General features: G+C 40.0%; 1 protein-coding gene across 3 annotated transcripts; it reads right to left on the bottom strand.

Moving 5' to 3' along the window:
* Positions 1 to 7,098: 7,098 nt before the first annotated feature.
* LOC106610444 (C-type lectin domain family 4 member F-like) lies at positions 7,099 to 12,300 on the bottom strand. Of its 3 annotated transcripts, XM_045711542.1 has the most exons (9): positions 12,026 to 12,300; positions 10,614 to 10,699; positions 10,273 to 10,351; positions 8,681 to 8,839; positions 8,455 to 8,553; positions 8,142 to 8,345; positions 7,880 to 8,022; positions 7,593 to 7,693; positions 7,099 to 7,287 (listed from the first exon to the last, which is right to left on the bottom strand). In XM_045711542.1, the coding sequence occupies exons 4-9, from the start codon at positions 8,835 to 8,837 to the stop codon at positions 7,134 to 7,136; spliced, it is 858 nt and encodes a 285-aa protein (XP_045567498.1). In that variant the 5' UTR covers positions 8,838 to 8,839; positions 10,273 to 10,351; positions 10,614 to 10,699; positions 12,026 to 12,300; the 3' UTR covers positions 7,099 to 7,133. The 3 variants fall into 3 exon arrangements, with proteins under 3 accessions (XP_045567498.1, XP_045567499.1, XP_014065298.1); XM_045711543.1 differs by lacking the exon at positions 10,614 to 10,699 and having other exon boundaries at positions 12,026 to 12,292; XM_014209823.2 differs by lacking the exons at positions 10,273 to 10,351; positions 10,614 to 10,699; positions 12,026 to 12,300 and having other exon boundaries at positions 8,681 to 9,100.
* Positions 12,301 to 14,151: the final 1,851 nt, after the last annotated feature.

The following is a 14,151-nucleotide window of genomic DNA, read 5'->3' as shown; positions in this document are numbered from 1 at the left end:
TCTGTAAATGGTCTCTCTCCCTCAGTAAATGGTCTCTCTCAATCAGTAAAAGGTCTCTCTCTCTCAGCAACTGGTCTCTCTCACTCATTAACTGGTTTCTGTTCTGCCTGCACTGATCTCTCTCCTTCAGCAGCTGGTTTCTGTCTATACACAGGTCAGTGATACCACTACTGGTATCTGGCTGGTCTCTGTTATGCGCCAGGCCAGTGGTGTTGTAACAGGCCTCTACTTGGTCTCTCTCTTCTGTGGAGCCGGCTAAAATTACACATCTGGAGTCGGGTAATGTTTTCCCTAGATGCTGATCTTGGGTCAGTATTGCTTTTCCCCCTGCTAAATGGTTAAGGTTAGAATTGGGGGAGGAGAAGTTGATCCTAGATCTCAATTCTCTATTGATGTTGTCTACAGTCCCAATAGCTATGTAATGTCAAGTCTCATCTGTAACTGGTCTCTTGTGATACTTTCTGTAGTGAGAAAATGAAATACAAGTTATGTTCCAAATTGCACCCTATTCCTGTCAGCCTATTCTGGTCAAAAGTAGTGTACTAAACAGAAATAGGGTGCCATTTGGGACACCGCCTCACTCACAGAAAGCAAGCCTCAGGGAGATGTTGAGTGTGACTTGTAGAACACACACAATTCCTAAACACACAGCAGCCAGCCTGTAGAGTCTTGTTCTTCCATCTGCAGAGGAACACGCACGAACACACACTAACACACCCACACGAACTCACACACACACATCCTACAACACTAACGCTGACAACTGAACCAAGTGCAAATCAAAACTAGACGTTAAACTGATGTCTGTGCCCAGTGGGATGATTTTACCAACTGAGACACAGAAGAAAATCTATCAAAACTTCACTAGTGTTGTTTTATTATATGGTTTTAGTGTTTGTCTAGTTATGTGTGTGTGTGTCACAAGAGGTTGGTGTCACGTCCTGACCATAGTAAGTTATTTTCTATGATAGAGTAGGTCAGGGGGTGTTTGTCCGTTTTTGTATTTCTATGTTTAGTTTCTAGTTTTGTATTTCTAGGTTGGTTTTTGTTTGGCATGACCTCCAATTAGAGGCAGCCAGTTGTCGTTGTCTCTAATTGGAGGTCATATTTAAATTGCTGTTTGTCCAACTTGTGTTTTGTGGGTGATTATATTTTATGAGTGTGTTTGTTCCTCCTGCGTCACGGTTTGTTGTTTTGTTCCTTCAGTTTATTTTGTATCGCAGTAAGTTTCACAGTACAATAAATATGTAGAATGAAACCGACGCTGCATTTTGGTCCGATCATTCGAACAGACGTGACAGTTGGTGGCACCTTCATTGGGGAGGACGGCCTCGTGTTAATGACTGGAGCGGAATAGGTGGATAACACCAGAATGAAGGGTTGGATCATAAATAACCTTCCAAAAACATTAAAAAGATGATGAAAGATGTCAGGGAACAGAATAAACAAGGGATGGAGAGGACGTTATACACAACAGTCTGGTCTTTAAGACTGTGTCCCAAATGGCATCCTATTTCCCTATGTAGTGCACTATATAGAGAATAGGGTGGCATTAAGGACATATATCAGGTCTCCTTCCTATTGGTGGATAGAGCCTTGAAACATCCTGTCACCTGCTGTGGTCCACAGACAGAGAACAGAGAGGGAGAGGGTGGAGACCCCATTAGATACCATGATGAGTGTGTAGCAGACAGGTCCTCTGGTGCTTGGTGTTGCCATTGGTCACCTACACGTTGTCCCTTGTACAGTGAAGGTTGTGAGTCATTCTCACCTTTCATTAGCATTGTTTTTGTTTGTGTTTGTGAGTGTGCCCTCTCAGTATCCAATCACATTCAATCAGGAAGCTGGTAGACCTTGTTAAAGACAATTGTTCCTTTTTTTATTCAAAAGTAACTTTGTTATTCTTATTATTAAAGTGATCAACATAGGTTCATAATTGGACCCATTTTTTTTGTATTAAGCATAAGCCTATGGCAAATCACATGACATGTTTCTAAAAAATCATGAAAAGTCATTTTCTACAGTACTCTCCTCTAAATCAAAACAAAACAATTATTTGTCTTATTTTTTTCTCTCTTCCTCCTCTCTGTCTCTCTGACACTAAGGCTCTATCTCAATTAGTCTTTCCTAGAGTCCTCTCCGCCTATCTCCTCTCCTCCTTTCAACCCTATTAGAGGAGAAGGTCCAAGGTCCCTCCACTAGGATTCTATTTTCCAATGTGTTTTGAGACAGAGTCTGTCATACCACTATTTCACGTCTGTTGAGTTCATCTCTCACTTTAACCACTAGGTGGAATCATCACTTCTTCAGGCTAGAGTCCTTTTTTCTGAATTTCCGCCTGACTGACGTGCCCAAAGTAAACTGCCTGTTACTCGGGCCCAGATGCCAGGATATGCATATAACTGGTACCATTGGATAAAGAACACTTCTAACACTTCCACGCTAGGGGGCAGTATTGAGAATTTTGAAAAAAATATGTGCCCATTTTTAACTGCCTCCTACACCAACTCAGAAGCTAGGATATGCATAGTATTACCAGATTTGGATAGAAAACACTCTGAATTTTCTAAAACTGTTTGAATGGTGTCTGTAAGTATAACAAAACTCATATGGCAGGCAAAAACCTGAGAAAATAAAATAATTTTGTGGCTGTACTATTTTTTTTTGTCATTGTTATTAGATACCACAGTGAGAAAGGATTCATTTCGCACTTCCTACGGCTTCCACTAGATGTCAACGATCTTTATAAAGTTGTTTGAAGCGTCTATGATGAACAGAGACCGGATGACAAGGAAGAGAAGTTGACCTCCCTGGGATGTCGTCACTTCATTATTGGCTGCACCTGCGCAATCATGTGATGCGATACATTTTTCAAATACGTTTTTCAAGACACAGGAGAGGTCGGGTTGAAACATTACTGATGTTTCACGTTAAAAATGGCTCTAAAGATTGATGCTAAACAACATTTGACATGTTTGAACGAACGTAAATAGATAATTTTTTTTACTTTTCGCCGTGACTCCCCCCCCCCCCGCGCTACTTTTTAGTAGCCTACCGAAGCGCTAACAACTTGGAGTTATTTGGACATCAATTATGAACTTTGTTGAAAGAAACCACATTTGTTGTGGACCTGGGAATCCTGGAAGTGCCAATGGATGAAGATAATCAAAGGTAAGGGATTATTGACAATAGTAATTTTGATATTACATGGTTACAAGATGGTGCTAACCTGTATAGCCTAGCCTATTGTTCTTAGCACAGCACCCGGTTTATTGCAAATTGTGATTTCCCAGTAAAGTTATTTTGAAATCTGGCATTGCAGTAGCATTTACGAAATGTTAAACTATAAATATTTGAATGACAATATTATAATTTACCAATGTTTTCGAATAGTAATTTTGTAAATTGTAACGTTGTTCACCGGAAGCATTTGAGAGAAAAAAAAATCTGAATTTCACCGCTACTGTAAAATGCTGTTTTTGGATATAAATATGAACTTGATGGAACAAAAAATGCATGTATTGTATAACATAATGTCTTAGGAGTGTCATCTGAGGAAGATTGTCAAAGGTTAGTGCATAATTCTAGCTTGTTATCCGCTTTTGGTGACGCCTGTCTTTGAATTGACAAAACATTACACACAGCTATTTTCAATGTACTCTCCTAACATAACCTACCTTTATGCTTTCGCCGTAAAGCCTCTTTGAAATCGGACAATGTGGTTGGATTTAGGAGATGTTTATCTTTTCAATGGTGAGAAATAGTTGATTGTTTGAGAAATTGAAATTATTAGATTCTTGCAGTTTTGAATTTCCCGCCATGGTCTCTTGACAATGAATCCCTATACCGGGCAGGGATCCCCAATATAAGATACTGGTATGTACCTAAATGTTTAATATCCATAATTTTTATGATTATTTATTTGAATTGCGTGCCCTCCAATTTCACCGGAAGTTGTTGACAGGTGTCCGGCTAGCGGGATGCTTAGACTTAAGTGTTAACCATTCAGGACCTTTTCCAACTATTAAAATAATAACTATATAAGAGAGAGAGAGAGAGAGAGCCTACAACAGCACCTAGATCTTCTGCAAAGATTCTGCCAGACCTGGGCGCTGACAGTAAATCTCAGAAAGACCAAAATAATGGTGTTCCAAAAAAGGTCCAGTCGCCAGAACCACAAATACAAATTCCATCTTGACACCGTTGCCCTACAGCACACAAAAAACTATATATACCTTGGCCTAAACATTAGCGCCACAGGTAACTTCCACAAAGCTGTACATTTTCTGACAGACAAGGCAAGAAGGGCCGTCTATGCCATCAAAATGAACATAAAATTAACATAAAATTAACATAAAATTCAAATACCAATTAAGATCTGGCTAAAAATACTTGAATCAGTTATACAACCATTGCCCTTTGTGGTTGTGAGGTCTGGGGTCCGCTCACTAATCAAGAATTCACAAAATGGAACAAACTGTAATGCTTGATGTAGTGGGTGTGGAGTCAGGCGCAGGAAACAAGAGCGTTTGCTATCGTGCTTTAATAAATGCACCGTCAAAGAGAGTATACACCCAAAAATAACAACAGGGTGTAATCAAAAATACAAGGACCCAAAAACACGTTCCACTCACACAAAACACAGTGAAAGACAGAAATAAGCCCGCACACAGAACAGGTGGGGAAACAGGCTAAATACCCAACTAATCACTAATCATACACAGGTGAAACCAATAAAGACAAAACCAACAGAAAAGGGAAAAAGGGATCGGTGGCTGCTAGTAGGCTGGTGACGACGACCGCCGAGCGCCACCCGAACAGGGAGAGGAGTCACCCTTGGCAGGAGTCGTGACAGTACCCCCCCCCCGACGCGCGGCTCCCGCAGCACGCCGACACCGGCCTCGGGGACGACCCGGAGGGCGAGGCGCAGGGCGATCCGGGTGGAGGCAATGGAAATCCCTCAACAGTGCTGGATCCAGTATGTCCCCCGCCGGCACCCAGCACCTCTCCTCCGGACCGTACCCCTCCCAGTCCACGAGGTACTGCAGGCCCCTCACCCGGCGTCTTGAGTCCAGAATGGCATGTACTGAATACGCCGGGGACCCCTCGATGTCCATGAGGGGGCGGAGGGATCCCCGGCACCTCACTGTCTTGTAAGGGCCCAGCTACCACCGGCCTGAGGAGAGACACATGAAACGAGGGGTTAATACGATAATACGAAGGGAGTTGTAATCGGTAACATACCTCGTTTATCCTCCTCAGGACTTTGAAGGGCCCTACACGCTGCGGACCCAGCTTCCGGCAGGGCAGGCGAAGGGGCAGGTTTCGTGTCGAGAGCCAGACCCTGTCCCCTGTTTGGAATACGGGGGCCTCACTGCGGTGGCGGTCAGCGCTCCTCTTCTGTCATTCCCCTGCTTGTTTAACCTGTTAGGGCTAGGGGGCAGTATTTGCACGGCTGGATAAAAAAATGTACCCGATTTAATCTGGTTACTAATCCTACCCAGTAACTAGAATATGCATATACTTATTATATATGGATAGAAAACACTCTAAAGTTTCTAAAACTGTTTGAATGGTGTCTGTGAGTATAACAGAACTCATTTGGCAGGCAAAACCCTGAGACATTTTCTGACAGGAAGTGGATACCTGATGTGTTGTATTACCTTTAAACCTATGCCATTGAAAAACACAGGGGCTGAGGAATATTTTGGCACTTCCTATTGCTTCCACTAGATGTCCCCAGCCTTTACAAAGTGTTTTGAGTCTTCTGGAGGGAGATCTGACCGAACAAGAGCCATGGAACGATGATGGCCCATTAGACACCTGGCGCGCGAGTTCATGTTGGGTACCCTCGTTCCAATACGTTATAAAAGAGAATGCATTCGTCCACCTTGAATATTATTCATGTTCTGGTTAAAAAGGCCCTAATGATTTATGCTATACAACGTTTGACATGTTTGAACGAACGTAAATATATTTTTTCCCCTCGTTCATGACGAGAAGTCCGGCTGGCTTAGATCATGTGCTAACAAGACGGAGATTTTTGGACATAAATGATGAGCTTTTTTTAACAAAACTACATTCGTTATGGACCTGTGATACCTGGAAGTGACATCTGATGAAGAGAATCAAAGGTAATGGATTATTTACATAGTATTTTCGATTTTAGATCTCCCCAACATGACGGCTAGTCTGTATCGCAACGCGTATTTTTCTGGGCGCAGTGCTCAGATTATTGCAAAGTGTGATTTCCCAGTAAGGTTCTTTTTAAATCTGGCAAGTTGATTGCGTTCAAGAGATGTAAATCTATAATTCTTTAAATGACAATATAATATTTTACCAATGTTTTCTAATTTTAATTATTTAATTTGTGGTGCTGACTTGACTGCCGGTTATTGGAGGGAAACGATTTCCTCAACATCAATGCCATAGTAAAACGCTGTTTTTGGATATAAATATGAACTTGATAGAACTAAAAATGCATGCATTGTCTAACATAATGTCCTAGGAGTGTCATCTGATGGAGATTGTAAAAGGTTAGTGCATCATTTTAGCTGGTTTTATGGTTTTGGTGACCCTGTCTTTGAATTGACAAAACATTACACACAACTCTTGTAAATGTACTGTCCTAACATACTCTAAATTTATGCTTTCGCCGTAAAACCTTTTTGAAATCGTAAAACGTGGTTAGATTAAGGAGATGTTTATCTTTCAAAGGGTGTAAAATAGTTGTATGTTTGAAAAATTTGAATTTTGACATTTATTTGGATTCAAATTTGCCGCTCTTGAAATGCACCTGCTGTTGATGGAGTGCACCACGGGTGGCACGCTAGCGTCCCACCTAGACCATAGAGGTTAACCATTTGCACATCGTTACAACACTGTGTATATATACATAATATGCCATTTGAAATGTCTTTATTCTTTGTGAACTTCTGTGAGTGTAATGTTTACTGCTCATTTTTATTGTTTTTCATTTTTGTATATTATCTACTTCACTTGCTTTGTCAATGTTAACATATGTTCCCATGACAATAAAGCATGTTTAACTGAATTGAAATTAATTGAGAGAGAGAGACACACAGAGAGACACAGAGAGAGAGAGACAGAATGTTTGTTACTGTGGGTTATTGTTACACCCCTTTCTCACAGATCCAGTTATGATTTGTGCCACATATGTCATCATTCCATGTCTTTACAGGGTCATCTTGTCCATAGTATATTTCAACACAGTCCTCCTGCCCAGAGAACAGACGACCATTATCAGGCTGTCCTGTCCCCCAGTACCTAAATAACACAGAGAACCAGACAGTCAGACACTGTGGTAAAAACATCCTCCTCAATTAAACACATTGTCCTATGTTTTAAACACACACTCTGTAAGATGATCATACCATTATCAAGAATGGGCCATCAACACATTTTGCTACATTCAAATGTAAATATTACCTTGTTTCTATGATACATCTATAGTTCTCTTCAATGACATTCATGAGTCAAAACATATATTTATATGAACATGATTGGAAGCAATATATCTTTGCTGTTTTTTTTATCTCCATATCACAAGGTAAAATGGTCAAATATCTCACCCTGTGGTCAGTGATGTGCCGTCCACCCACTTCCAGGTCTTCTCAGTAACAGAGTCAGTCAGACCAATCCAGGCTCTCATGTGGAGGTTGAAGAGAAATGTCTGTTGTTGAGAAAGACAAAAAACTGTAACTTTTAATATATTTATAAAATACTGCACATATTAGTGCACAGATGAAAATTATATTTGCTCCACCTCTCTCTCTCTCTCTCTCTCTCTCTCTCTCTCTCTCTCTCTCTCTCTCTCTCTCTCTCTCTCTCTCTCTCTCTCTCTCTCTCTCTCTCTCACCTGTTCCTCTCTGCTGTTTATCATCACCAGGTCTGCTCCTCTCTCCAGACAGTCCTGTCTGCTCTCCTTCCAGGTTTTCTTCTCAGAGGAGAGGAAGTACAATCTGGAGTCAAAGTATCTCCATCCCTCCTGGCAATGCTGCTCTGTTGAAGAGCAAAAGTGAACACATTGAGAAACTTAGCCAGTATATTCATACTCATAAACACATTGATATATAACTACTGTTGATTTTACTTCTAATTTATCACAGTTTATATCTCACCAATCACAAAAAGCTTTGCCTGAATATGGCTTTTCTCTTCAGTCAGGTTGTTGTATCTGGTCTGTAGCTGGTCTCTTTCTTTAGTCAGGTTGTTGTATCTGGTCTGTAACTGGTCTCTCTCTGCAGTTGTGTTGGTCTTATAAAGGGAAAAACTCTTTGACAAGTTGTTCCTTTCATCCTCAGAATCTTTGATGGCTCTGTTATCTACAAAGTATTAACACATAGTTACTTGGTAAAACACCAGGTAAATAGGCTTAGTAACCAGCACTTAATACAACTATGTGAAAAGCAATGAACTTGTACACAAACTCACAGTAGACAGACAGGCCTATGATCCAAGCCAGTAGAACACACAGCAGCCCCAGACACACTGCAGCAACTCTGGAGGATCTCTTCCCTGAGCTATCAGGCTCTGTGGACACATACAACATACTTTCATGTTTTGTGTGTGTGTGTGTGTGTGTGTGTGTGTGTGTGTGTGTGTGTGTGTGTGTGTGTGTGTGTGTGTGTGTGTGTATGTGTGTGTGTGTGTGTGTTACCTGAGTGCTGGTCTCCTGGTCCATTATTAGGAGCAGTGTCTGCTGTCTCTTCTCTCTTGGTGCTGGTCTCACCGTCTCTCAGGGTGTCTGCACTGACGTAGATATCCACAATCCTCTCCTCCATCTCACCTCTGTTAAACTTGATCTTCTTGTTCATATCTGTCTCAGCACAGATGACCTCAGACATCTCCATGTAACTCTGTGTTGTTATTTCTGTCGCACTGCTTTGCTTTATCTTGGCCAGGTCGCAGTTGTAAATGAGAACTTGTTCTCAACTACCTTACCTGGTTAAATAAAGGTGAAATCTCCATTAACGTCCTGTGTTTTCTGTCTATATACAGAGTCTGGTAACATAGTTGCCCCTGTGTCTGTTTTCTTTACTGTACCTGTCTCTGCTCTGATCTTTACTACTTTTGTCATCCACAGAATAAAAGGGAAATATCAAAAGAGGAAGGTGATGAAATAGTAACATGGTGGTTGAGGTTGGGACATTTTCTTCTCCTGTCCATGTTGTCTAATGTCCTGACCTCATGGTTTGTCTAATGAAATAACCTCATGTTTTGTCTAATGTACTAACCTCATGTTGTGTCTACTGTACTGACCTCATGTTGTGTCTAATGTACTGACCTCATGTTGTGTCTAATGAAATGACCTCATGTTGTGTCTAATGTACTGACCTCATGTTGTGTCTAATGAAATGACCTCATGTTGTGTCTACTGTACTGACCTCATGTTGTGTCTAATGTACTGACCTCATGTTGTGTCTAATGTACTGACCTCATGTTGTGTCTAATGTACTGACCTCATGTTGTGTCTAATGTACTGACCTCATGTTGTGTCTAATGTACTGACCTCATGTTGTGTCTAATGTACTGACCTCATGTTGTGTCTAATGTACTGTGAATCTGCCAGAACATATGCAGTTAGGATGACCACGTGTTTCACAATGTTTCCTGCTCTGCTAAGTATTCAAAATGTAATGAGTACTTTGGGTTGTTTTTTTATGACATTTTTTATTTCACCTTTTTTTAACCAGGTAGGCCAGTTGAGAACAAGTTCTCATTTACAACTGCGACCTGGCCAAGATAAAGCAAAGCAGTGCGACACAAACAACACAGAGTTGCACGTGGGATAAACAAACGTACAGTCAATAACACAATAGAAAGATATACCCTACAGTGTGTGTAAATGTAGTAAGATTAGGGAGGTAAGGCAATAAATAGTCCAGAGTGGTGAAAGAATTACAATTTAGCATTAACACTGGAGTGATAGATGTGCAGAAGATGAGTGTGCAAGTTGTCAGGGAAAAAGTATGTAGTAAAAAGTATTGAAGTAAAGTGAAGTAAGTTGTCAAAAATATAAATAGTAAAGTACAGATACTCCCAAAAATGACTTAAGTAGTACTTTAAAGTATTTTATCTTAAGTACGTTACGCCACTGCTCATTACTGTAAGTCGCTCTGTTAAATGATGAAATTGGAGCGAGAGACAGGAGGAGGAAGTTGTGTGCACTAGGCTGCTGTATGTGTCACAGTATGTTGTCATGGTGATGTTCAACCACTTTCTAACAAACCCAGTGAAGATTCTCCTCACATGTTTCTGTGTTTGTCTCAGCATAGTCCTCCTCTCCAGCAGGACCCAGATTATTGCATTTGGATAGATACACCTGTACCTAGATGGTTAACAACACAGAGAGCCAGCGAGTCAGACACTGTGGTAGAAAACATGCTTGATAAGTACAGTGCCTTCAGAAAGTATTCACACACCTTGACTTATTCCACATTTTGTTTTGTTACAGCCTGAATTAAAAATTGATTAAATTGATTATTTCTCACCCATCTAAACACAATACCCCATCATAACAAATTGAAAACATGTTTTAAAAATGTTTGCACATTTATTGAAAATGAAATGCAAAAAATAAGTTTTCATACCCCTGAGTCAATACTTTGTAGAAGCACCTTTGGCGGCGATTACAGCTGTGAGTCTTTCTGGGTAAGTCTCTAAGAGCTTTCTTCACCTGGATTGTGCAACATTTTCTCATTATTCTTAAAATGAAATTCAAGCTCTGTCAAGTTGATTGTTGATCATTGCTAAACAGACATTTTCAAGTCTTGCCATAGATTATAAAGCCAATTTAAGTCAAAACTGTAACTGTAACTAGGCCACTCAGGAACATTCAATGTTGTCTTGGTCAAACTGTGTTTTAACTTATTGTCCTGCTGAAAGGTGAATTTGTGTCCCAGTGTCTGTCGGAAAGCAAACTGAACCAGGTTTTCCTCTAGGATTATAGCTGTATTCAGTTTCTATTTATCCTAAAAAAAACTCCCTAGTCCTTGTTAATGACATGCATACCCATAACATGATGAAGCCACCACCATGCTTGAGAACATGAAGAGTGGTACATAGTGATGTGTTGGTTTTGCTCCAAACATAACACTTTTTATTCAGGTTTATTCAGGTTAGTATTGTGGAGAAACTGCAATGTTGTTGATCCATCCTCAGTTTTGTCATATCTCAACCATTAAGTCTTTGTCTCTCTCTGTGTGTGTGTGTGTGTGTGTGTGTGTGTGTGTGTGTGTGCGCATGTATTTGAGAGCTTTCTTAACTCGTACCTGAACGATGGGTCTCAGTCTTCACTCTCCTTTCTGCTCTCATTTAATTCAATAACCGGGTCACTGACATAGTCATCCATCTTAACTAACTGTATGATTACCTTTCTAACTGACTCCTAATCGTAATATCTACTGTATGATTACCTTTCTAACTGTCTCCTAATGGTAATATGCTAGTTCTGAACATCACATGCTAATGTAAAAAGCTGGTTTTTGATATAAATATGAACTTGATTGAACAAAACATGCATGTATTGTATAACATAATGTCCTAGGAGTGTCATCTGATAAAGATCATCAAAGGTTAGTGCTGCATTTAGCTGTGGTTTTGGTTTTTGTGACATATATATTTATATCAAAAAACAGCTTTTTACATTAGCATGTGATGTTCAGAACTAGCATACCCACCGCAAACTTCCGGTGAATTTACTAAATTAGTCACGATAAACGTTTACAAAAAACATAACAATTATTTTAAGAATTATAGATACAGACCTCCTTTATGCAATCGCGGTGTCAGATTTTAAAATAGCTTTTCGGCGAAAGCACATTTTGCAATATTCTGAGTAGATAGCTCGGCCATCACAGGCTAGCTAATTTGACACCCACCAAGTTTGGTGAGCACCAAACTTGGTGGGTGTCAAATTATCTAGCCTGTTTGTTTAGTTCACTCTTGTGCTGTTGCCTTGTTCCTGCATAGATTTTAAGTAAACATCTGGATTTACCCTTACCTCTGCTTGCTGTGTTTCTCTGTGACTGGGTTCGACTTCGTACAAGCATCAGGAGAATCATGGCTGTAGCCTGACAACACAACATCATCAAACTGCTTGCTTTATTTTGTCCAGGTCGCAATTGTAAATGAGAACTTGTTCTCAACTTGCCTACCTGGTTAAATAAAGGTGAAATATATATATTTTTTAAATAACAATGAACCATTTTATCCAAACACATCAGAATGTTTGCTAAACGTTGCTGGAATGCAGACATTCAACATTCTGTTCTGCAGTGTTCTTGAGAGAACATTGTCACCCACTTTAATCTGAAATCTGTAGAAATCTGTGATTGTGTCATTGTGTGTCAATGTATCCTCCTTCACAAGGCTTCTGCTGTTACGACACAGTCACCCACAGGGCCAACTGTTAACATCCACTGTATGTGCATACGTGCTTGGGTGTGTCCAATGTGTTGACATTCTGAACGACAGCAATCCATCAGTCTTTATCAACGGAAACTATACTTTGAACATACTGTAGATTTGAGGTCAACAACTTCTGCAACATGGGTGGTGGATATCTCTTAATTGATAGTGAGATTTTTTTATAATGTTTTACAATGACAACAGTTTTGTATGTATCTGTAACTTATTTGTATGTAAAGGCACAATGGAAATGTTTATCATCCTTTCACTGGTTTTGTTCTCATCTTTAGATGTGAAGAGAACTGAGAAGAAGACAAACACAATATTTGTCTTGATGTTGATTCTCTGTCTTCACTTTGGACTGGTGAAACAGGTACCCTAAGAAAAATACAACCTCACATTTAATATTTAATTTACCTAGTTTAGTTTATTTACCCTGCTTATAATAAATTGTCAAATCAGGAAATCAAGTTGAGTAAACGAAAAGCCAATGAAATACAGTTACATTGTAACATATTTGTTACACGTTCCTACAACTTTACATTTAACACCAGCAGGGTTCATTTATATTTTTAAGTTGAACAAGTACTCCTTTTACAGAGACATAAGAAAATAAAATATTGTCCCACTACTGTTTTTTTCTGACAAGAAAAGAGAGTCCTTAAATGTTATGGGCAGTACCTGTGAATAGGTTTCATGTTGTTTTGACTACGCCCTGAGCTATGCAGAAAAAAATATTGTGGATCATATCTTTGGCATCCTGCTTTAGGACTTGGGCAGTGCTATCATGTTGTACTTTCATTTTGCACATTGACTTACTATTGTTTTCATCATATTTGGCATCACAAATAGGAAACTGAGGCCAATAAGGGATTGGTAAACATTTTATCACCCAAGCAGGGACCTGTTAGGTCTGTATCAGGAGAATGTCACTAAAGAATGTTACTGTTACAGAACAAGATTTTCCCACTGGACACGGCACCTGATTCTGTTGACGACAAATATGATGGCTGCAGAGACGAAGCCTTTAAGAGGGTGGATAGCTACTGTCTCCCACATGAGAAAAACACCACCGCTAACTTCATAAAAGCCTGGGACATAGCAGAGAAACATGCATCCATTCCAAAAGATGGTCTGCAAAAAGTGCATTCCATCTCTATGTATTTGTACACAAATAACAAACCCCAACCTCCATCCGAATCCATCTACCTAGACTTCAACGAAGCAGTTAGAGAAGGCAGATATGGGTATGGAAGATCATTCCAGTACCATTCCCTGCACTTCTATCTAACTGACGCCATTCAGATTCTCAAACATTGTCAAACAACATGTAGGACCACCTACCTTAGAACCAACGTAACTTTTGATCTGGATGTTATCAACAAAGAAATGCGCTTTGAATATTTTGTCTCAAGTTCTATACATAAGACCTTATACGATTTTGGAGACACATCCTGCTTTGAGATCAACACACGTTTTGGTGTTAACCTGACATATTACTCAGCCTATGGAAACGAGGGGGAAGTTTTGATTCCTCCCTATGAGGTATTCAAAGTCACCAACATCCAGACAAAGTCAGCAGTCAGTAACCTGTGGTGTAAAGTCGTCTACACTCTAAAGAGCACTGGGAAATGGAAGAGTGACCTGAATTGTAAAGCAATAGAAACAGGCTACTGCTACATAAAGCTATTAACTGTGTTCATAGTCACAATAGTGTTC

This window comes from Salmo salar, unplaced genomic scaffold, assembly GCF_905237065.1.
Source record: "Salmo salar unplaced genomic scaffold, Ssal_v3.1, whole genome shotgun sequence".
In the NCBI taxonomy this organism is placed as follows: Eukaryota; Metazoa; Chordata; class Actinopteri; order Salmoniformes; family Salmonidae; genus Salmo; species Salmo salar.
This window is presented reverse-complemented; position numbering and strand designations above follow the sequence as displayed.